This window comes from Molothrus ater, chromosome 4, assembly GCF_012460135.2.
Source record: "Molothrus ater isolate BHLD 08-10-18 breed brown headed cowbird chromosome 4, BPBGC_Mater_1.1, whole genome shotgun sequence".
NCBI lineage: Eukaryota > Metazoa > Chordata > Aves > Passeriformes > Icteridae > Molothrus > Molothrus ater.
The window spans coordinates 19,991,696-20,017,125 of NC_050481.2; the positions used below are offsets into that span (position 1 = coordinate 19,991,696).

Consider the following 25,430-nt stretch of genomic DNA (forward strand, 5'->3'; position numbering starts at 1 on the left):
GGGTTGGTTTTGTTGTGTCTACCCAAAGTATCTTTTAGTTACTAAGAAACAAGGAATGGCTGGATGAAAAGCAGAGGAAACCAATTTTCTTTCCATTGGAACAATATGAGCTGGGTTCTTGGGAGTATGATATTTAAGTCTAACAAAAAGAGTGGATTTGTGTTAGTCTTTGGAATATAAAATGAGAAAAATCTGTACTGGGTCAGTGCAAGGGTTTATCCAGCCCTTCAGCTGTCTGTCTCCAGTGGTGGACACAAGCAGCTGCTTTCAGAAAAGCTGGCATTTGAAGAAATTCAATATTTTCTTCAGTGCTTTCCCAGTCCATCAGTTTGCAGCTCAAGGGATCTCCTGAACTGCTTTTTACCTGTTTATTTATTAACCTCCAAAGGATTTCTGCTGCTCACTGGTGAAATGCAACCTGGACCATGTTTGTGGTTTTATAGCTCCATCTTCTACTGCAGCCATTCGTTGCATCTTTTAACCTGCCTGGCTTGAAAGTGCTTTTGTTTCAAAGCTGTCTTTTTTGGTTTACACTTGGCTATCAGAGGGAGTCCCTGGTCTTTGGCCAACAGACAGGATTCATCTCTCTGCTGCGTGTGTTGAGAAATGAGGCATCTTCCTAGGCAACACTGGCTAATCTAAAAGCAGCATTTGCAAACAAATCCTTTTTTTCATAATAGGTACACAAAATGAGCTCAGACACCACGGGGACAGCATTAAAAAACACTTGTAAAAATTTTAGCTGAAAAATTGTTATCAACAATAGTGTACCAACAGGCTGATTATGAGACAATAAAGATGGTTTATTTGTGGAGTGGATTTATGTTACAGTATAAACTGGCTATTAATGTTTTTCAAGTGCCATAGATTCACCTTATCTCTTTTTCACTTCTTATTTTCGGAGGCAAAATGAGAATTTATTCCTCTTTTGTCTGAAAAATGCTATAGGAAGTATCAGGGTGTGTCTTTAGACTTGTATAATGTAATTCTCGTGTTTTTATTAATGTATCATAGTTTCAGTTGTGAATTCTCCTCTTTGAACAGTTTTATGTGACAGCTGCTTTATGGTCATGATTATAAGTCATCCTTTTTGGTTTGATTGCAGCAGCAATCTGGGGACCATAGCAACGCGTTTTGCTTATGAAATATGTTAGTGGGAAATAAAGGTCTAGTCACCATTTCCTTAAACAATTGAGAAATTGTAGTTTAAAAAGGAAGAAAAAATGCCAGATCTTTTTTCAGTACTCTTTCCTGAAGATCCTGTAATTCTTCTGGAAAGAGTAAAATGAATCCTATTTCAATTCTTTGTGCAACAGTTGCCTTTTTGCATAGCCATCATAGCAAAAACCTGAATGTAATGGTTACTTTCCTTGTACAGTATTATACTTGTTATTATCATTTGCAGATGCTTGGAAAGCTCCAATTTTTAGGTGATAATGAAAATACTTTACTATGTATTTTGTTAGTTTCACCAGTTGAAGTAAAAATGTTATTGCAAAAATGCTTGACTGAGTCCTGGCATCCAAATTATTTGCTGTAGAATTTGTAACATTCTCACAGCTCTCACAAAGTCAAACTCCCATCATTGGGGAAGTTTCTGAGTTATTTAAAGACATGTCTGAAAGAAGGGGAGATTGATATCCTCCTCTCTTCTGGATTGTTTTGGTGTTGTAAAAGTGAAAGAAAATGTCGTTGTCTGGTCACAACTATTCTGCTTAGACAAAGTAGTACAGAGCTGCTGAAAATTACTTGTGGGCCTTGCAATACTGTTTGGAATACCTGATAATGCATATTGAAGTGTGTTGGTTTTGTCTTAGTGAATTGAATATTATGTGCTTCAAACTTAATTTTCAGTTTCTCAGTTGAGGTGACTGGGTAAAAATGGAGGGTATGAATGATGAACCTAAACTCACAGTAAAAAGCTATCTACTTTAATAACATTCCAGTGTCAATTACTTGCAAAAACCATGCTGTGACTTACCCTGAGAGAAGGTTCACAAAGGGTGAAAGTGCCTTTTGGTCCTTGCTTAAGCAGTTAATTGCCCAGGAAAAAGTCTTTGCAGTGTGAGTGTCTGGTGTAGTGACTGAAGCTTTTTCCTGAGCTCTACTGCTAAATCCTGAGTATGTCTCCTTATTTTTTTATTGATGCTCTCTGTTTCCCTAAAATCCTCCTTGCCTCATTTTCCCATCTAATCCCTACAAATCCTTCTGGGCTCCAAAGTGTTGTCTGGGCAGAAGGTGCTGCCCAGCTCTCTGCTGGTGACCTGTGGGCTGACTTTCAGGTTGAAGCTCCTGTTGAAGCCCCTTGCCAACTGAGGCCCTCCTTATCCATCCAGTGATTTTCATGGAACTCACTCTGTTGCTTGCACCAGTTAGAGCTGACCACTGTGAAAAAAATAATTAGAGGTACAGGCAGTGTGATCACTTCCAGCACATGCATTTAAATGTGTGCATTGAATGGGCTGCACACCAGTGCAGGACAAAAGCAAGTCAAAGAATTGTCTGTTCTGGCCATGCTAAATCCAAACTGATGGTTCTGTCCAAAACACCTGCCAAAATTTATTGAGTAATTGACATAAATTCATAGGGACCACAGCTCAGAGTGGCAGCTGTGGGTTGTTTTCAATATTGCTGGATGTATTTACAATGATGCAGGGATTATATGTTGTTGAAATCAGTGAAAAAAACTGCAGCCTTATTTAGCACAGAGATTGGTCCAGGGATTTGTTGATTTCCATGGTGGCAGCAATTATTTGATTTATGTGATTATTTTTCTCTATTCATTTGACCAACAGATGATCAAAATCTGCCTTCCTTATGCAGTTGCTGCTGGGAGAACTCACAAATGACCCTTCCATTGCTTTTGTACTGTATGCTCCTAATGCCACAATTGTGAATCTCATTCCTCAGGACAGCAATCTGTAAAATTGTTGTCAGTACTTAGCTGTGTGAGGTTTAATTAATGCCAGAAGCCTTCAATAAACAACAGTTGCAATTTGGACTGTGATGATTTAATGATTTTTGCACTCTGTCTAATGCACATTGTTAAATCTCTGCACCAAGTGACTGGCACTGATGTGAATCACATCCCACCAATGTCCCTCTGTGCACAGAGGCAAAGGAAACCTCAACTGAAATATTTGAAATATTGGGTAGGCAGTGCTCATAAATACCTCCTCTTAGAGACCTAAAGGATGTTAGCATTTCAGTGGTAAGTAGGGAAGAAAAACGTAACAAAAAGTTAACAAAGGCCTTGGATAATTTCACAAGTTAATGAAACAGCTTCCCCAGGTAAAACCTTATATTAGATGTTTTGCAGAAGCATCTGTTGGAAGTGCTAGAGGATTTTGATACTGCTGTTATGTTGTACTGTATTTTTTTAAGCAGAGAGCTTTTCTTTTGATGAATAAGGATAGTCACCAAAAAAAACCATGAAAGAAGTTACAAAAAAATAATTCCAACTCTTTCAAAGCAGATGTTTTGGACAGACTGAAATTCTGTTTGTGTACCCATGCAGAACCTGGCAGCATTTAAAGTCATGTACACCATAAAAGTGATAAATGTGGCTGTTCTAAAAAGGTGTAAAGGAAGAAAAAACCCCAAAGTTATAAACAGTGCTTCCTTTCTTGACCAAATATAGTAGGTTTTTGTCCATTTACATAGGGATAGTCACCTTTGTGTGTGTATGCATAACTGCCAGGTGAATAATGAGCGTACCACCTAGAGGTGATGTTATTGCAGTATATTTCAGTGAAAGCAGAAGGGCAGGAATAATCTATCTAATCCATATTTTCCTATCCAGGTTCTTAGTTAGCTCATGCTAGACTGAGAGAGGGTAATGTGCAACCCCCACGAGACAAATACTTGAAATAAATATGTTTATTTCCTTGTTCAAGGAGTATGATTTTCTAAGTTGCAGTTATTTCTGAAAAACCTGAACATGAGTTTGCAAGCAATTTAATTGGAGACTTTGTCTCATCTCCATTTTCAGCTAGTAAATAAAAGAAAAGCAGACCTTAAATGGATTTAAACTTGCTTATTTTTGATGATCAAGTACTTTAGACATGAAGGGGCAAAAACTGGTGTGAAAAAAACTGGTAATTTGTTTCGTTTCTTAAGAGGGGCTAATTAATACTGTTCAGTTAAGTAAATGAGAGCACTAATTGAAGAGAATTCCACTGCCAATCTGTGATGTCCATTTAGATAAAAATGCTAAAAGTACTACAAATCAGTGGCATGCAAGTTGAATCTTTGAACCCTAATGTGTAGCTCTCCTTTGCAGTAATCTTCCAATTCAGTGTTGTACTGAATACTCCTCTGCTGTGGGCTCTGGGAAGGTAGCAGAAATTCCTAGCCTAAAGTGATTGTGTTGAATTTAATGGTGTGAGCAAGTCTGCTTTTCCAGGACATGAGATTTGGGCTACATAGTTATGCAGCACTCCATAACTCTTCATGTGCTTCACGTGACCTTGAAAAATAAATCACTTACTATTTTTCTTCAACTATTTATGGGATGATTAAGTCAATAGTGCTTACGTGGGGTTTTTTGTGTTTTGGTGCTGTGTAAGGTTTAGTGTCCCAGTACCACCATTTCTGAGTTATCAAACTGTGGTAATACTGTCTCCTCATCTTGTCTGTTGAGTGTTTTCTATTTTGGGATAGGATTTTATTCGTCTAGGTGGTCCTAGCAGTTGGTGTGGCAGTGAAAACCCAAGGATTTATGGGCTGAAAGAGGAACTCTTCTCTATTAGATGAGCTACTCTAAGACTTAGTAATACCTTCTTGGACATCTGGATGCAACCACAACAGAAATTAAAACTAACAACAATACTTATTAAAGGTTCAAGGCTATTTGTGGAGATAATTTCTACATGAACTCCTGTACTTGATACATCAGTCTTTTGAAGGGTTATGACTGCACAGCTGCTTGTGTTTCCTTTCCTTCCAATAACTTTCTCAGATCTTGGTTTTTTGGTTTTGTTGTTGGGGTGTTAAGATTGGCATCACTTGTTATGGCCATATTATTCACAGAGTGTGACCATATAAATTTTTTATTGTGTTGCATTATTCAAAGCATGCATGGCCATGTCTGGGCCATATGTGAGTATGTGAATTTTCTGTGTGTTTTATTTGTTGTTGTTTTTTGTTGAGTTTTTCTTTGGTGTTTTGTTTTGGGTTTTTTTTTGAGGTGAAAAGATCAGTAGAAAAGAGTTCCTCTATTTTTAGGTATATGTTTACATAGGTGTATATCTAAAAGTTGTCATGGGAGCCATAATCAGTAAGGAAATGACAACTTGCTCTTCAGATTTACTGAATGACTGAATCATAGAAATAAGCAATATACAGGTATTGCTTTAAAATACAAATCATAAATTCTAATAATAATTTAGCATTCCATTGATGCAACAGGTAGAATAGTAAGTAATTAATCAAAGTACATCCATTGTCAAGAAATTCTCCTGATCCAAGAAATTAAATAGGGATGTTTTTCACATGGAATAAAGATACCTCCCACTGTTTAATGCTGTATTTTAAAGCCTCTTCCCAGCATGCTATTGAAAAATAACTTAAGAATTCAGGTATATTTGGAAAATCCTTGTTTTGAAATTCGGAGATGATCTTGGATACCTGTAAACATTTATTTTTAATTCTGCAGTACATACACGAGTGGTAGTAGCAAATTTTACAGCACAGCACCTTCCAGTCAAATAAATGAGTCAGAACATACCATTTTAAAAACTGTTTTCCTGTCTCTGACATTGGTCAGCTCAGTAGGCTAGGAGATTCACTTTTTGTGTGTTTTCTCTTTCTGAGTAGATAGACATAGACTGGGGTCTCAAAGTTTGGAGTCATCTCTTACTGGTAAGGTCATACAGCACTCAGCAAAAGAGAAGAATTTTTATATTGCAGAACTTGGGGATGAAAAGTTTAGGCAATACTTGGGATTATAAGGCTTTCAAAACTTAAAATAGTAATAATTCTCTCTGGTTAGGATCTAGTAAACCTTTGCAGTAATGTTAGGTTAGCTGGCATGTCTACAGTAGGACTTGTAACTCTGTCAGAGATTTTAAACCTTGATAAATATTGTTGATCTTCAAAGACCTGTTATGAAGTGATTGCATTTTTAGAAACTGTCTTTTTTCCGTCAGATGTGTTCAGACTTGGCAGTAACTAATTATTGAAGTATTGCAAACTGCTTGGAGACAGACTTGTCTTAGTCCTTCTTGATTCATATCTGGATATCCTGATCTGATGGAAATCAAAGCAGGTGTGCTGTCTTTCATTGCAGATGGCATATTGACCATATGCATAGAAATTTGCCTTGTGTTTTACAAAAGTCTCATAATGTAAAAACTGAAAAACCATTTTGGTTTGTGTAAGACTCCTATGTGAAATCAGTGGAATGTTCTTTGAGATTCTGTGTAGCTTTGTTGTTTGTTGTTTACAGTGATTTGACAGCACTATAACCCTCAGTGGAACCTGCATTTGTGCATACTTGGATGCATTCCCACCAAGTTTTTTCATATTTTTCTCTTGATCAATGGGGTAGTCCCCGTGGGGATGGTCACACCTGTTTGTCACTGTGGTTCCAGAGTAACGCCTCTAAATTTGTTGTGGCGATGTAGCACCTCAGTTCATAGTACATTTATGTGTGGACAGCTGAAGCAAGTTGTAGCTGTTTTCACATGCTGTGCTCAAGAGGCAGCTGGGCTTCACAAAGTGTTTTCAAGTGTGATGTGATTCAGCTGTACCGCAGCTGATCGCTGGAGCTGTGCTGGATATCATATGTTTTCTTCCCAAACTGAGACTCAAACCAATAGGGACTCAATTTCTATGGAAATAGCTGTCATAAAGTCAATTCTGTAGCTCATTGTAGTCTGTAAATTAGGTAGAATAGATGGTGGAAAGCAGGTTTTTTCCTACTTGTTATCCCTTTGCTCTCTGCCTAACTGCTGCTGTTGATTAAGTTTAATCCCAAAGCACATCAGAATTAAAAGACTTTGCATTTTTATAAGTCTTCTGAAGGACAGCTTTTTCTCCCCAGTTCTGTGGTGAACATAAGTTGTTATTCTCAGTGGGGTTAATGCCTGAGTTAAGAGAAATAATCACAAGTAAGTTGTAAATCTGACTGCAGTGTTAGTGGTTGTTGGAGGCTGTTCTGGATGTATGCTGAGACAAAACATTAAAACACCACTTTTATTTTCATAAAGTCTTAGAATAATCAGTACAGACTATAGCAGACAGAGGTAAAAAGTTAATTTATGATATTTTATGTTTTAAACTAAGTAACAATAAAGGTGAAAGAGCCATTAGGAAAAAAATATTTAATATGCTGTCTACTAGACAAAATATAATCTATGAGGATTAAAGCCACAGCTCTACTGGACAGTAGAGTTTTCCTTTTAAATAGCTGGAGCAGTAAGATTTGCTCCTTGATTTAATGTGACCATTTGAAATAATTGTCAAGCACTTTCTCTTTGGAATTTGCAATTAAACAAAGCACCACAAGTGGTCACCATGCTGTCACTGGTAGGGAATGGAATAAGAAAACAGTCACAAAAAATAACTTCGACATGCTTGCAGTCAAAACTGTGAAAATTGTTTTGATACTCTCCTGTTCAGAGAAGAAATGTTTTAGAAAACCAATGTCATGTTTCAAGATGTATCAATATCAACTCCTGCTGACTCCCTAAATCTAAGTAACTGACTACTTTCTTCCTATCTGCCTTTCAGTGGGGAAGACTTAAGTTGTTTTCTTTGTCTTACATTTCTTACTTTTTTATCTTACATTTCACTTTTCTGGTTTATTTGTAAGATTTTTACTTGCATCAGTTATCAGCTGATACGTATTGTCTTCCTATTTCAGTGCCTTCTGGTAACTTGTTACAAACATAGTAATAAAATAGTAAGTATTCAAACCATGACACTCTAGTACCAGAGCTAGTTTGAGATATAAACTGTGTGTGAACTTATTCCCCTGTGAAGAAATAGACAGAAACACGATCTTTATTGATCACGGTCTAGTGCTTTTCACTCTGGTTGTTGAAATATCAAAATCAGTCATCTCAATAATTGAAGCAACTGCAGTGTTTGAGAAAATGTCCTTCCATGTAGATTTTCTCTCACTCCCCTCAAAAAACACACAGGCACTTCAGAGAGAGGGGTGCAGTGAATGTTCCTGGCAGTCTTGCTGTTAAAACAGCCATCAGCTCTTCCTGCCTTTTCACTAATTAGGATGGACCCAGGAATAAAAGTCTTTCTTGCTCTTATCTGTGTCACCTACAAAGGTACTTTTGTGCTGCTTATTTTAATAAGAAGCAATGGCAACACACAGAATGGTAAGAAGAGATGCTCATTAATGCTCTCACTTGAGAAAAAGTCACCTAGAAGTACTTTGGATGATCCTAAAAATAATTTTAAAATAAATTACTTGGTCCCTTTTTAGTCCTTAGAAAGGCAAAGGTACCTGTTTTGTTTACCCTTTCCTTTTGTTTTCCTTACGCTTTTTCTTAAAAGGATCTATTTGCAGTCTTTTTACTATGTAATATCTTAGAGAAGGGAGAGTTGACTCCTCTCAGCTACACAGAGGAAGGGCAGAAAGCAGGACTGGTTCACATATGGAAAAAGTCAATAATTATTCAATTTCACTAGGAAGCCTCTAAAACAAGAAAATTTTTGTCTTTTATAAAATGGCAAGAAGGTCTCAAGGAAGTTTCAGGGCTTGAAAAAACTTGAAAAATTGCTTTAAAATGTTACCTGATAATAGTAATCATCCTTAGGAGTAATGCTGTGAGGGTAGTAGAAGGCTGCTGTGTGAATACATGTCCAGGTAACTCTCTTCTTTGTTCTGAATCAATGTTAAAGCGTGCTACCTGGCTTGTAAAGGTCTTTCATTTTCTATTTTGATATACTTGAGAAGAAAGAAGACAGTTTTAGTTTCAAACTTTCTTTTCCAGTACCTGGGCTTCTAGAAATTTTCACTTTTTCCCATTTTATTAGTTAGCTCACTAAATATAAATAAAAAATATTACCATGTTAATGTGGAGTCAGAACTTGGGTATGTTAAAAATGGATCTCACTGCAGATACATAGTTAAAAGAGCAGCTCTGGGAAAGGAAGGAATATTTGTTATTCCAACCTTTCTAGCTTTCCAAATTAATTTGTTGCCTTAATAAATATTTGGATTTATTCTGGGTTTTTTTTCTCTTTGCTTTTTCAAAATATATATGTGTGAATCCATACAGAAAGAACAGAAATGTTCCATTTGATCAGATACCCAGTTTAATGATGGTATTGCTACAATTGCTATCTTACTTGAACACTCAATATCTGTGTTTGTAACTTGAAAATTCATGGAGCTTCTGAGCAGTAAAATGTGATAAAATAAGATAGTAGATATATCATAATGCCTGTTTTTAGAAACAGGTAAAAGTGAGCTGGGTAGTGGACTAGTAAATTCAAACCTCAGGAACACAAACCATTTCTGTTAGAACTAGGATTTCCTTTTCTATGAATTCAGTTTTAACTTGGTTGTTAACATCAGCAAATTTGGGCTCAAGTGTTTCGTACAAGTGAAGAGATGAGTCTGAATTCTGTTTTCCCCCAACCTTTATTTAAAGGGTTAAAATACTGGAGATAAGGATCACTGAAGGGTTGACTTCTTTCTGCTGTTTACTCAATGTAGTGATGTGCATGCTTTACCTTGAATCAAATATTACGAGAACTTGAGAGTCCATTAATTTGAAATTCAATTTAAACGAATGCTGGTTTATTGCAATGCATTCCTGTCAGTAGCATTCAATTATATTTTGTATATCTTGAGGAATTTGAGTTCAAGGTAAGCATTTTTTTACAGATACAACTGAAAAATTTAACTGAATCAGTAAGCAGGAAAACATAAATCAATGCAGTAAAGAACTTTGCATTCCCCTTCCCCTCCTGTGTGCCTTTTCCTGCCTCACCCCACATATTTAAGAGTTGTTTTATCCAGTACCTTCTCCTGGAAACTAAAATAGCATTCTCAAGGGCTTGATGAGAGTCAGCAAGCTTAGTGATCAGGTTCTAATGAAGTATCAGAATCCGGGCTTTTTTGTGTCAAAGCGGCCAGATATCTTTGCTCAAGCCTGTTCAGAGATGCCATGCCACACTTCCAAAAATTATTCAGGTACAGAGGGACGAGGATGGGAAAAGCAGAAATCAATGCAGTACCCAAGAAATGCTTAGGATTTGCTAACATGTTTCTGTCAGGGAAGGCAGAAGTCATCTCAGGCTTGTCATCTGCAAGTTTGCATATTCCTTAATGTTTTCAAGTAAATTATTTCTTTGCTGTTGGAGTGGTGCTGGTATTTGCTGGGGTCCCTGCAGTTGCTCAGTGCTTCTGTGCCATCCTTCTTGTGGGCCCTGCCGTAGCACAGAGTTGGACTATCTGAGTCCACCCTCTGTTTAAGAGAAAGATAGATAAATTTATAAAAGCATACAATAGGAAGGAAATCAACCTCCCAGTGTGAATAGCACCATAATAAATCTATTTCTTACCAGCTGCCCATGCATGAGTTTTGAATTTATCTGGATGTTTGGAGCTGCAAAGCCCAGTGAGGAAAACCATGACTCACCTATGCAATGTTATTTTGTTTTACAGGAAAAGGCTCAGTGCTTTCAGAAGGCTCTCAGTTCCCAAGCAGATAAATCCACGCAGACAGAACTCATTGGCCATGATGTAAGTAGCTGTATCAAACAGTACTTTTTATCATGTTTGTGGGTGTTCAGACTTCTGTCAGCTGGTTTGCCTCTGCTGTTGTTGTGTCCATGCATGGATTTGGTAATTCTAAAGTACCTTCAGAAACATGAGAAGATAATTACAGCTGCCTGCCAGCACACCAATGCCCTGTTAATTTTAGGCTTTATGAAGAGCTGAGAATTCGCATAAATGAATGTGGATGGTATGTATTAGTGCTTTGTAATTTTTTTTCAGTATTTATTTGCACACTTACTGACAGTTAATGAGGTTATTATGTTTAGAATTGTCATATGCTGTCTAAACAAGATTTGAAAATTGAAAGATAATGGAATAAGTACAGTTTTGCCAAGTGATGTTAAAATCCTGTTTCCTAAAGAGGATCTGCCAGAATTTCTCCTAGAATGTGTATTGATAATATGCGTCCTCGTGCAAGAATGAAGAATCCTTAACTGTAGAAATATTATTTCCCCAGTTCTTCTAAATGGAAATACTCTGTCTGTGTGTGGTGTTGCCTGAATACATGTAAGAGATTCTCACATGAGCCTCTGGAATAATCTTTGTTGAACATTTAGCACAGTTCCATTCTGGGACTTGTGCAAAGTCTAACAATAATTTTTAAGAAACTCTTCTGCAAAGTAGTGCTATGGTTGTGTGTTGGTATAGATCATCATGCTGATTCAAGTTTATGGAAAGACCTCTGGAATTAAAGCAGGCTTTGAAATTTTCCTTTTAGTTCTGTGTCAGTGGAGCATTAAAGATTTGTCTTCTGTGAATAGAAACATCAAAATTTCACGCTTTAATACAAAAAGTTTTATCTGCACTAACTTCTTTTTTGTGGGTTAACAAACATGAAGCCTTATATTCTACTGTGTCTGTGAAGTCACATCTGGTGGAATTTACTGAAACTCTGAGGTGTGTATATGTTACTGCTGAAAAATCCAGAATTTGCAAAAATATTTAAAAACATTTTTCTATATTGCAATATGATATCCACTCCTTCTGTGACCAGTTATCCTTCACGATACTCTCTTGTGCATTAGATGTCAAATAAAATTCTTCCACTGAAAATGGAAACAGAAAACATGTAAATTTTGGGGCATTTTTGGTGTTGTTTCGTTTATTTTTGGGTTATGTTGTTTGCCTGGTGGTTTTTTTTAAGCAGATGTGATTTTTGCTTTTGGTTGTTTTCTCCCAGATCAAATATGTGGTACTCATGCTGCAGGGATTCATGCTGTTAGCAGATTACATATTTTTTCCCTTTTTCCCTTGGAGTTTGGTGGGGAGTAAAAAATAAGTTTAGAACCTCCCCTCCCAAACAAGTTCAATTTTCTGGCTGAGGTTTGAGTGTTAAATGTCATAACAACAGCAATAGGTTAAATAAATCCTTTCCTTTAGTGTCATTCTCTTCAATTAGTGGAACATATTTTTCAGCCTTCCCTGGTAAAATTCCTACCTTATCACAGTGTCAATAATGTATTATCTCATACATTATCCCATAGTCTGTTGCAGTGCAGGAATAAAAGGAAATGTCGAATGTTTTTCAATGGAACAACACTTCACTTGTATTTATGTGGTACAGAGTTCTTGTGAAAATTCCATTGCAAGGGATTGATAGCAGAGAAATTTTAATGAATTTACAGGAATAACATAAGCCTGCTATGATCACAATGAGGGGGACTCAGTGAGGAGGAATGTGCAAATAAATAGTGTTAACACTTTTTGTAATACTGTTTAAACTTCTTGCTCTTTTATTTATCAGTTTGTGCAGCTTTTCTGTGAAGGAAAGCTATTAAGGATTAGTTCAGTTGTGTTTCTGTTGAATCCAAGTGGCAATTACATTTACATTCTCTGCTTTTGCATGAGATTTTAAAGAACAAGTTGTAACTGTTGCAAGTAGTATCTGTACATCATTTAATTCAGATGTCAGTATGTGTGTACAACTACAAGAATATTGTGCTAATATGAAATTCGATTAAATAGAAAAATACAAAACAGATCAGAGAATACAAGATGTATTTTTCACCCCATTAGTTACACATTCTGAGAATAGTATACATTGAATACTTCAGATCTGGTTTAAGAGGTAAGCAGAAAATTTAACTTCATCACTACAAATTTGCTGCTTTAATTTAAAAAAAAAAACGACAACAGAGATGTCCTCACATTTTTATTTTTCCTTAATTCAAATTTAAAGGCTAATAGTAGTTGGATAAAAAGTGCTACCAGGAATTTGCATAGCATTGTTTCATGAATGTAGTACAAATATTGATGTACACTACACAGTGTAATAAATGAGAAATGCTTAAAACAGTGCTTCTATGAGTGATTTGGTTTATATTCTCATATATTCTTTTGTTCCACTGTGTAATCTTAAGTTACCTGTTTTGCAGTTGAAAAAACTGAGAAGGGTTAGTCCCAAAATAAAGCACTGCTTAGGTTTTTGTTGGGTTTTTTTTGCTTCTGGACATCTTCCAGTAGTTGAGACAGTTCTTTAGCCTTAGAGTTCATTTAGATGTGTCATTAAAATTAAATGGAAGTTCTGACTTTGACTTAGGTGAGGAATTAATCCTTTTGTCCGTAGGGTGTACAGTAATGAAAAAAGCTGGAGGCAAGTCTATATTTAGGAAGAAAAGGGTGAAGAAGGAGGAAATGCAGTGCTTCACAAAGAGGAAATGTTCTTGTTTTTGTGGACTGCTCTGAAAAAGTATAAACAGTATTGAATAAGTGTTTTGGGTGTGTGAGCAGTTACCAGAATGGAAGTTGTTAAAATGTTTTATTTAGTGGCTATAACATCATTACAGTGAGAATTTGACTGTCAAGGTGATCACTAAAGTTTAGATGATGCCATGTCCTGCAATAGCTTTGAATTCTTGGATAATATTTCTGATAGAGCTCTGATTTTTTTTTCCCCATACAGCACTCAGAGATTTTTCAGCGGAAATTGCTTTAGAGTACTGTTTTAGTAAGCAAGTAGAAGATAAAGTTGGTAGCAGTAAAGATAATGTTTCTCATAAAGAACGGTTTGAACTGGAAAGCAAACTGCTTAATGTCTTTTCTGTATTAAAACAGTCTAATGCGAAACTTAATTACGGAATTAAAACATAAAGTTTAAAGTAATTTCTGATAAGGACAAAAGAGGGTCTTCCATGATGAGAAATGCTACAGTGTCCTTAGGTGAATAACATGACAACTTTGCTACTTGAGGAAATTGAAAGTAAAATATCAACACGACTATTGTATGTGTACCGGGGAAGACATTGGAAGGCTCTCAGGGTTTCTATAAAGGCTAGTTGCTTTCTAGTGCAGCATGTAGAGGAATCTTCGTCTTATGTTAGACCTAAATTTATTCTGTTTTCCAATATGTTTGCTTAGAATCATTTAAAACATGTTGGGTGTTTTGCAGAGGGAGCCATGTGCACAACAGATTGATGTCGAGGCTGCTAAATAATAAATTATTAATGTGTCTTCAATAATCAATGCCAGTTTAACCTCCTTCACCTTTCTGTGCTTGCAGAGTTTTCTCTTATTGAGAGATCAAGGAAGAATTTCTTTCATGTTGGTCAGGTAGCTAAAATAGACCAGAAGAGGGATAGATGCAGTTGGCTAGCACTGGGACTGATTGCAAGTTCATGTTAAGGGATACACATCTAATAATGGCTGCCAGCAAAATAGGAAGTCCAAAGTATTGTGCAGGCCTCACACAAAGCACTCTGCAGCATGAGCCACTGCTGATTAGCTTTCATTAAAATGTCTCTCTAAGCAGAATCAAACAATTACAGGACAATTCTTATTTCTGTCACCAAGGGAAGTACAACTCAGCACCACTTTGTCAATCTTTATCAGCCTTTGGATTAAAAGAGTTTGTACTTAATTTTATTCTCCACAAAGTAGAAATTCCTAATAGCTGACATGATTTCTGCGATGCCTTTTCTGTTTGCCTTCTGCTGATGTTATAGGTTTCATATCTGAGAACTGCTATTCTGTTTGTTCTTTGCCTTTCATACTGAGATTGAAGCTGATGTAAACAGGCTTTGGACTGGTCCTAAACTCATTCCCCATTTAATCAGCATTCTTTCCAGTGTAGTGGTCCTTACATTTTGTGTGATGCTTCTGATGTCTCAGACAACAAACTTGTGTACTGCTGCTGTCAATCTGCTGCAGTTTGGTTTGCACAGCTACAGACAAAAATTACTTTCTTTGGTGATCACCAGCACTGTGTTTACAACAGTGCTGTGGGACAGATAAGAAGGCACTGACTTTTATCACCTGTACCATCATGCAATATTAAAATCCATACTGATACATATTTTAGGGTGTTTGTTTTGTAGCTTGCTGTGCATTACCTTGGACAGCATGCCTCCCTTAACCTCTCAAAACCTGGGCACTGCCTTCTGCAGAGCCTCTGTGTTTGATTGGGAAGAAGTGGAAGACAGGGAGGAGGCTGCTCTAACTGCACCTTCCTGCTGTGTTCCTTCTCCTCCCCAGCAGCCAGCCAGCCAGCACTGGTTATGGATACTGTAAAGGGACTGCATTGCGTTGTCCCCTCTCCTTCAGGAAGCCAGGGAACAGAATACTGAAGTAGTTGAACTTCCTGAACTTTCCAGTCTAATCAAATATTCTCCTGCCCTAAGTATTTGTGTATTTGTTACGGCCTGAAGTGAGTTGTGCTTTGCCACCTAAACTGAAAAATCCATCCTAGTTCTGCTTCTGCTCTTCCCTTGGAGACTGACGTCCATCTGCTGTTGTATTTTACTCCCAAGTTATTCTTCTCCATATTTTCATTTAGTCTCTGAGTTTGTAGTCTCATGTATACAGGGAAATAATAAAAACTTGTGCATAATATACCTTTCCCTAATACAAAATTACTTTTTTTAAAAAAAAGTCCTTAGAAATCAAACCAGCCATTAACCATTTCAGTATTTGCTTTGATTGTATGTCTGTCTACCTCTTAATATCTGGATAACCAAGTTGTTCTTGATATGCTACATCCTTTCCTACAACTTCCTTTAGCATACATTTTCTCTCCTTCTCATGTCCAATTTCCATTTTTTTCTATACAGCTTCAAAATATCATTTCAAAATCTATGTTTTTTGGGGGGTGTTATGTGTACAAATTATCAAGCTTTGATGGTGTCAAGCTAGGATGATACTTCTTTTGGTTTTAATGATTGCCTTCTACCCTTCTATTACTTCACCATCAAACCTACTTCACCATACTTGGTGTTTGAATTACATTTAACCACCAAGTCATGAACAGGAATGAATTGTTGCACCTGCTCGTGACAGGGAAAGCCAGTTGAAGTTACTGGTGCCAAATTCCCTGGAAGATAAATGCTTGTCCTGAGGGTTTGGTGTTTGTGGTGCTATATGAAAAGCGATAACAAGTTTTCACAGAAACTTCAGCAGTAAATGGGTTCTGGAACAGAAACTGAGGTGTGCCATATGACAAAGACACTTTGGTTCTGTGGCTGATTATCAGCAGGGTATGCTGCATTTAATTTTGCCATCTTCAGGAGTAAGGAACAATGAAATTTGCCTTCTGCAGTGATGCTTAATTGATGTGAATGATCTTCAGTTTTGCTTTGTGGCATGCAGGTGGGCTTCTGGATGCTTGAACACATAAGCTCTGTGCTGTTTAAATATTTGTAGTAATATGATGATGATATTATAACTGAGTTTCCTCACAGACCCAAAAATAATATAGTACTAGTAGTTTCAGGATCTTTAAAAACCACTGTTTTCCAGTAATATAATTTTCAATAACAATGTAGTGTTTTTCTTGTCTTCGAAGTTTCAAATCTTTCTATTTATTCTATATTTTTCTGTCATAACCTTCTGTCTTTGTGTCTGCAGTTATGCTACTGCTATCTTTCTTTGAAAGTACAATCAAATACTAGGTGCTTTGAAGTATTGACTGAACTTACTAATTTTGCTTAGATGTCTTGGGGTGGGTGAGAGGAATAGGGGGAGAAGCAAAGGAAGCTGTTTAGATATTCCTAATTTTTCATCCCCGAAGTTTCACTGAGTGCAGACAGAAGTTTTCCCGCTTTTTCTGCTTTAGCTTCATCACCGTCTCCTTCTTAGACTTCTCCAGAAGTTTGCTTTTTCACTCAAATTTATCCATCTAGGTTTTTTGTATATTTTTTTTAATTTTTGTGCTGTACTTCCGAGTATGACTTAGCAAAATTTATTTGCAGTAGTGTATTTGCAGTATGTTCTAGTTGCATTATTTCTATTGTAAAGTTCATGACTGCTCTCAATAGGAACTAAGTGAGCAGCTGTCCCTAGAATTAATAGCATGTCCTTACTACATCCACTGTGACCTGTTACATTAAGGATAGAAGGCAGTTGGACACTGACAAACAGGATATTTGAATAGGTTTATTTGATTGAAATAAAAAAGCTATCCACCAGGCTATCCTTTGCTGAATCTGTTGTTGAATACTAGTAGGGTCTTATTTGTAAAGGCAGAAAATAGCAACACTAAACCTTTTGGATATTGTTCAAAAGAATGAACTGGGAATTTAGTAAAATACACCCAGTAACAAGCAAGAATTGTAAAAAATAGCAGCATTTTACGATAGGTGTTGAGTATATTTTCTGAAAAAGGAGAAAAATTTGATTGCACCTGGAAGAAAAGATAACAAACAAAATTGAGAAATGAGGCATGGATAACCACTGCATTATAAGCAATGTGTATGGCTTTTGCTACATTAGTACACTTAGGGTGACTGCTTTTTATTACAGACTGATTTACTTATACAGTTTTATTGTAATGTGGAAATGTTTTAATGTTGTGTGCATGTTGCATGTTGATTTCCTCTGTTAGGATAGTTCAGTCTGGTGACCTTATTCCAGTAAAAACACAGCATCTGTTGTACGTAAGGGTTTTCTGACTGGAACGGTGTCATGCACAAGCTGATCAGTCATATTCCTGTTTTTCTCTGCATTGTCACTTAAATCGTTGTGTTGATCATTAGTGTGAAAGAAGCTTTATTATTACATGCTGCCTGCATGACTGCATACAGCAGAAACAGTAATTCTTCATTTACTTTGTGTTGCCATCAAACCATGCATCACTAAGATTTCATTTAATTTCATTTCTTTTTTCTTTTCTTTCTTTTTTGTTTGTTTGTTTTGTTTGTTTTTAAAGGCCCTGTGGAACTCTCCATGTTCTGAAGGCTTAGTTTACAAACCTATCAGCATCTCATTGGTTCCATCATTATTAAATTAAAAAGCAACATCTGGACACTCTGCACTTACGGATATCATTAAATACTGCTGTATATGAAATGGGCTGCAAGTTAACATTGCTGGCAAAATTCTACTACTTAAGATAATATTTGTATTATGAATGGTCAAACATCCCTTTTTGGCAGTATCTTCATTATTAAGTGTATCTATGAATAAATTATTAGTAAGCTATGACAAAGTTATTATTTGAAATAAAAATTATTCTTACCATTTTGTGCACTTACTCATCCATTGGTGATTCACTGCAAGTAAGAAAATGTACGAAAATCCTTCAGTCATGCTCGTCTCTTGAGATGGAAAAAATATGTCTTCAAGATCTGGAAACCCAAGGAAACCATTATTTTTTAAAACCTGTTTTTTTCCTTTTCCAGTAAAAACACTATTGCACTGACTGTGAATACAGGGTCAGGACCTTTCAGTATGTGGTCTATCTGATAAACGTTCATAATGATGTACATAATTCTTATGTGGGATTCAAGAACCATTTATATGGGGCATTTGGTAAGCTTTACAAGGCCAGAATTTACCCAGCTTTATCCCAGAAAGCGGAAGAGCTGATCCTAAAAACATACACTGATTTTTTAATCCATTGGAATGATAGCTTTACTGTACTTTCTATCCAGTTTTTCTGTGGATTCTGGGAGACGTTGCTAAGAGAGAAATCAATGGGGGCAAAGTGAGCATTGTGTTTGCTGGATCTGACTGTGGTGCTTGAGTGGATGGTGGTTGTTGTCCTGAGGGTTGGGGTGGGATGGGTGGGGAAGGGCAATTCCAGGTTTAGGGCTTTATTAAGCAAGAAACCAGTGAAATTCGCCGCTCTCAGTTGCTTTTCTGTAACCTTATCCAAGAAGGACTTCATTCACCAGGATGTGCCCTACACTCACCTTTTCCAGGTAAGATAAGGTGGTTGTGCCAGCAGTATTCTTTACCCTTTTCTCCTAATATATATTTTTTTACTAACAAGAAACAATGCTTGAATCTTTTTACTGCATCATTTCAGTCAAGCTTCATCATATATAATATGAACAGTTCCTCAACTGGAGCAACAATTAGCACCTGTTGCTTTGATTTCAAACGGAGGACGTAGTGCATTCATTCAAAAATAACATCTTACCAGTTATTCCTAAATGGAGCAGAACTGAAAATAAAAGTATTCAGCTAAATATTCATGCCAGTCTTGAAAGTGAATGAACCTTCTTCACAGGGCATGTTGCATTATGATGGCTGATTCTGTACCAATTAACATGATGTTACTGTTTCCTCAGTCTCACATTGTCTTTTTTTGATCCTAACTGTCATCCTTAAGTGTCCTCTCTTGCCCTTTTGGTCAGGCTGCCTGGAATTTCTTTGTGTCTATAATTGCATAGTTCATAATGTATTTGTTGGAATTATCTTGTAAAAGCAATTAAGTAGCTAATGAATACTTTAAAGAAACAACAGAAGCAAGCATGTGCATATTATCCTTTTGAACTTCACCTTCCTTGTTGAATTTCACCTATTACAATTCTTCCTTCTTTCCTTGAACAAAATCCTTTTTGTAACCATTGATAAGCATAGAAATGCCTACTCCTTGCTTCTCTCTTTCATCACTCTCTTTATAATGATAATATTTTCAGTCTTTGTCAGATACTGCTCTTTGGAAGAAGATAGAGATAACATTTTTCATTGTGATTTTTTGGCACAGAGATCTGTATCTCACTTAAAGAAATATATATATGGATAATGGAGAGGTTGTGAAAAATTGTCTAAGTTAATGAAAGAATAGTGGAGTTAAAAAGATGGTTCCAGGATTCCAGTGAGAAGGAAATAAGTTTCACTTTCTATATAAAGAAGCTTTTTGCCTGTTCCTCCAAAGTCTGTGAAAGGATGCTTTAAAATACTCCAAGAGCTAGTTTATTTCTCTATCTGTTGCATCACAGAGATGTTGCTAGCAGCCAGCATTTCAGTGCAATACTCAACCCAGCCCTTTGGCTTTTGGGATGGCATTTAAGAGTTGGGTTTTTAACTTTCCTATGAAATAATCCATAACTTCCAATCCCTTTTTTTTTGCTTTATTTTCTATAACTTACAAAGTAGTATGAACCAATAAAAATTACTCAGTTTGCTATTTTGCTCATCTAGCATTGGAATGATCTGGAAAAAAAAACATGACTGACTATTCAGGCTTCAAGGATACACAATACTTGGTATGCATAGGCAAGAACTTAATGCTACTTTAATTAAAGTCTTAACAGTCTGATGAAAGATTTTTTTTAATTATTATTGCAGTAGAGAGTGATACAGCGCTTCTCGTTCAAACAATCCAAAATTAAAAATACATCATATTCCTAGTACCTATCTCTTTCTTTGATGTATTTTATTGCTCACTCTTGCACAGCCTTTTGTGATCTCGGATCACAAAAGGTCAGTGGCTCCTGGTCAGTTGTGGGAGCATTGCAGTAAATCTACTATTACAACTGCTTGTTTGAGTCTGATAGTAACATTCATTTCTTTCTCCTCACTCTGGAATTCAGTTGAGGTCTGTCCTATATGTTTGTTACCATGTTGTACACCTTGCTCTTACCATTGATTTCAAGTGCATGTGACATCTCTGTTACCCTTACAAATGGTTTTACCACACTGCAAAGATTTCTTTCCTTTAATGGTGAGTAACTTCATAGCCATGGAGACTCTGGTGTTATGCAATGCCTGTAATTAGTTGGACTTCTTGTTATTGGCAGATCATGCACAGAGTAAGTGCTTGCTACTGGTATCTCTAAGATAGAAACTTCTAGCTGATAAAACCACCCCTGCTCTCCTCCCACCACCAAAACCTCGCCAGGTAAATCCAATAAAAGGTGTTACACCACACAGCTATCAAAAACTGAACAAATGGTGCAAAACAGGTGATAGTTACCTGGTCATTTGGTAACTGCTCTTTGGAGCTTAAGTAAGTTATCCTGTAAATAGTCAAAAATAAAGTATTCTGTAAGTATCTGAGTAAGCCAGGCAAAAACAAATTATGCTCTTGTCATAGCTTGATCCAAGGCTGTGACTTGTTCCAAGCAATGGTAACACGGTGTTAACAGAGACAGAGCACTAAAACACTATTGACAAAATACTTTGTCCTCATTCTGAGCATTGGCATTTAACAGATGCAGAGGTTTGTTACTTTAACCAGCACACAGTGTTTGTCTCCATTTGATGCTTTTCAAGTGGTACCAGCTAACCTGAGTTTGCTTTCTGTGCTTTCCTCCAGGGACTTCTGAATCTGCGAGTGCAAGGCTGTTTTGTACAGCTCAGGAGGGGGGAAAAGTAGAAGCTGAGTGAATGGACTTAAAAGTAACAAAAGGTGCAAAAATGTTACACCTAGAGCAAATAGTCTGTGATAAATTTTGAAAGGCTGAGAAGGAACAAGAGTGATTTTAACAGTTATGAGCAGTGAAAGGCAGACAAGTCTCAAAAAACCTGGGGTACTGTAGAGAGGCAGAAAGGTTACATCCTGCTTGAATTGAAGGCAGATATTTTTATCAGGTAGTGGTTTTGGGGTTTTTTTGTTTGTTTTAATCTTCTGAAGTTATTTCAATCTGAAAACTGATTCTTGTGAATATTGGCATAGGAATTATTCTGTTGTAACTCAGTATGCATTTGGGGCAGTTAAGAATTCCTGTAGCTTATCATGTTTATGGAAGGCATTTTAAATAATTTGTAGCGTGATTATTAAGACTTTTTGTGGTCATAGGTACTGTGTGCATGGTGAAACAGCTGGACATTTCATTGGTTTTGAGTAGATAGGAGATCTACTCAGTGGCTTATCTGCTGAAACTGCGTTTACCCAGTTTTAACCAGTCGTTTTAGGTATATTGATACTATTTGGTCACTTCACTAGTTTAAACTGCTCAGTATGCTCTAGAATTTTAGGTAAGTGTTAAAACTTAGGGGGATAAAGCCAGTATATAATACTAAAGAAACAGAAAGTATCATTTCTACTGTTTACCTGTTGCTATTTCTTCCTCAATAGAAGTGCAGTGAGAACTATATCCAGGCTGTGTACTTGGCCTCCATTTCAAAACAGTGCTCTTTTAGTATTCATTTATTCATTTTTAGTAATGGAAACTTCTACTTCTTAAGAGTCAACAGAATATTAACATTAATGATAAAACAGCAAGAAGGAGCATGAAGGGAAAGGATTATAAATGAGATTTGGGAAGTAGTACTGTTTCTTTTGTATTGTACAAAAAGGCATTAAAATGAAACTAGAATCTACTGGATCTACCAGCAATAAAAGGGAAAAAAGTTCTGTTTGGTTGCTAGAAAATGCATTACAAAAAAAACCTTGCAAAGATATATTTTTGTGTGTGCACCTATTAAATCATGCTGGAGTTGAATTAGATACCATATTACAACTTTATATTCAGAACCAGCTTCATTACTTTCAGGGAGAATTTAATTTGTCTAAAGACACCAAGGAAAAGCTTGGTGGTGCTGTTAATGATAAGTTTAATGATGAAATTAAGTGGTAGTTTTGTATTTGATACTATGTGTAATGGTGCATGCATGCTATCAAATATTTGGAGGGAAGTGCCAACACCTGCACTGACATATTACATTTTAAGCAAAGAATGGGGAAAGCACAACTGCATGAATCAGGTGATGGAGACAGTAAGATCTTCATGTCTCAAACACATAAAACAGTTTTAAGTGCACAGATCAAAGACATGAGCTTCCCAATGTGCAAGTATTAAAAAAGCATATAACTTTGTGAATATAACTTTGGGTACGTGTGTATGTCTATTATTTCATTTTCAGTCTGTGAAATGATTCAGGAGAAAAAATTAATGCAGAGGCAAATCTATAGGAGTCGTGTTATGAATAAATTCTGCCAAGAGAACCCCTGAGAAATTGCCAAATTTCAGATATTACAGAAACAAAGACAACATGGAAGAAGCAAAGTTTCACTGGTTAGAGGTAAAATTTGCAAATGGGCCAGTATGGAATATTAATCCCAATATTTCCGGGTGGGACGTGCCTGGGCTCGTCTGACCCTTGCTGCTGGACCAAAGGCAGCAGCTGTGGTGTTTCACCCCAGAGACTCCTTTGGCCGGCTGGATGCTGTAGCTGGGCACTCGGAACAAATCCAGGCAAAGTAGGAACTCAATTTACCTCTGGTGCAAAAGGTTCAGGCAACGGTGAAGAGAGAAAGGAGAGCATTCTATCGTAGAGTTTTAATCCAGAGTTCTATTCCAGGATGACAGACCTCTGAATCTTGTAACAGCTCCAATAGAATCCCGACCGCATGGTCCCGTCTCCTTTTAAGCCCCAGGGACAGGGGAGGGGAAGGGACAGGTGAGCCACCAACCAGGTGGGAGGAGGGGAAGGCTCAAGGGGGTAAAGACACTTGGACAGGCCAATGAGCCCAGACCTGGGGGCATCTTTTGAACTCCTGCCAATCACACGACGCCCTTGCTGGAATGTTAAGATTGATGGGCAGCTCTCAGCAGGAGGGCAAAGGGGAAAGGAGAGGTTGGCACCCTGAGGGATTGGGATAGGTGAAACAGGAAATGGCATCACACTTCAACAGGCCAGTTCAGTGATTCTGTCATGCTTGAATGAGCTCAGCTTTTGAGATCCTGTATGTTTTGCCAGCTTCCAGATAGCCCAAAAACCACTCAAGTAATTGAACAGAAATTTAGCATGAACAAAAATCGTGAGACTAATGATGAACAGTTAGCTTTTCAGACTTTTTCATGCATCTGCTCATACTCCCACCATCACAAGTTTCTTTGAAGGCTTGTGGAACTGTCCTCTGATACTGGTTCATATGTATCTATCTATACATACGTACATACACACACACGCACACATAGGTATAGCAAAATAAATCCTGGAATTTTTCAACATTCTGATACCTGGACAGAAGTGAGCCCATTTTTTTTCTGTGTCAGGAGCTTGCTGGATTGCAAATCTAAATATAAAATGAGCTGAAGCCATAGGTAATGTTACGTATAGAACTCTGGAAATGATGAGAGCATTTCAGTGAACTCAAGGCAGGGCTAAGAGGTTGTGTCATTTGTGCTTTCCTGATTTTAACTGGGATCTGGGACTGAGTGTCTTACTGTGCTTCAGGAGATACTCCAGTGTGGGCTGTCCATGGGCTACAGTTCCTTCAGGGCATGTCCATCTGCTCCAGTCCAGTTCTCTCCAGAGGCCACAGTCTGTATAACATCTTCAGTCCCTGGAACACTCTCTCTTCCTTCTTCACTGATTTGGAGGTTCACAGTGCTTTTCCCTCACCTTTTTACCTTCACTTCTCTGAATCCTGGTGTTTTTTCATGCTCTTCAGTATGTTTTCAGAGAGGTGACACCAGCTTTAGTGATGCTCACTGTGCTCTGTGTGGGTTCATTGTGGAGCTGCCTGAAGCATCTTTGTGCAGGGAGTTACAGATCTGGTAACATGTGAGAGATGAGTATTATAAAGTGGCTGATTAGAGGTGTGAGTTTAGGTTCATAACAAATTCAGGAACAAATGGAACTGCATAACTTGTGTTCCAAAATACCTGGATCCACTGAGACTGGTGGTGTTGGTGATGACTGCTGTGCATAAATCCAGTGACTTCCATTGGTACTGCAGGCCAAGGGACCTCTTCTTTCCCTGCAGGAGCTGGGCGCTGCATCACTTTAGGAGGAAGTGAAGAAATTAGTTCGTTTATTCCATTCCTAAAGACCAGGTTTTCCTGTTTTCCTTTCTCTTGTTTCCATGTCTGCAAATTTCTCTTGCTGTTGGAAATATTTGCAAACCCTGTTAGTGGTGGGGCTTTTGTTCTGGCTCATTATTTTCCCCTGCTGTTGCTCCTTTGCTCATTTCCTTTTATCTTGCTGTATTGTTTTTATTCTCTCTCCACATTACAGTCCCATTTGGCTCATCCTCTCCTTTCTTTTCTATAAAACATGATTTTTATCACCCATAAAGCATGCTTCTAAAACTTCAACAATACTAAAAACCGTAAAGTCACACTTTTTCTTGTAAATGCTGTTTTGCCTCAGTCTTTTTCTTATTTTTAGGCAGAAGGAAAGAGAAGAAGACATTTAAAGCAAAATTGCCCATACAGGATAATTCTCAGGGACTAGGAAGTGATTCCTTTGCTGTAGTTCTTAATGCTAGTAGCTATGTTCGAAATCTATGAAAAGAAAATAATGCCATTTTCAATTCTTGACAGAATTTTATTTATCTTTTTAAGTGCCTAGAAAATTATATTGGTTTATTCTATCTTGTACCGAAAAAGAAATTCCTGTAAAATTTGTTTATCCGCCATTTGGTTTTCTTGAACTATTTGTAACATACTCTGAAAGGAATATCAAGGGAGTTGTACTGTGCGCTGCCAGTTTGGATTACATAGAGAACAACCATTTTTAGCTGACCATGCAGATGTACAAATTAATTTAAATGCTTTTAGATTCT

General features: G+C 37.1%; 1 protein-coding gene across 1 annotated transcript in view; it reads left to right on the forward strand.

Annotated features, from left to right (window-relative positions):
- CCSER1 (coiled-coil serine rich protein 1) overlaps window positions 1-25,430 on the forward strand; it is a 614,942-nt gene that overhangs the window by 369,756 nt on the left and 219,756 nt on the right. The window contains exon 9 of the mRNA XM_036382606.1: window positions 10,640-10,717. Coding sequence (XP_036238499.1) covers window positions 10,640-10,717 — 78 coding nt within the window. The remainder of the gene's footprint in view (window positions 1-10,639; window positions 10,718-25,430) is intronic.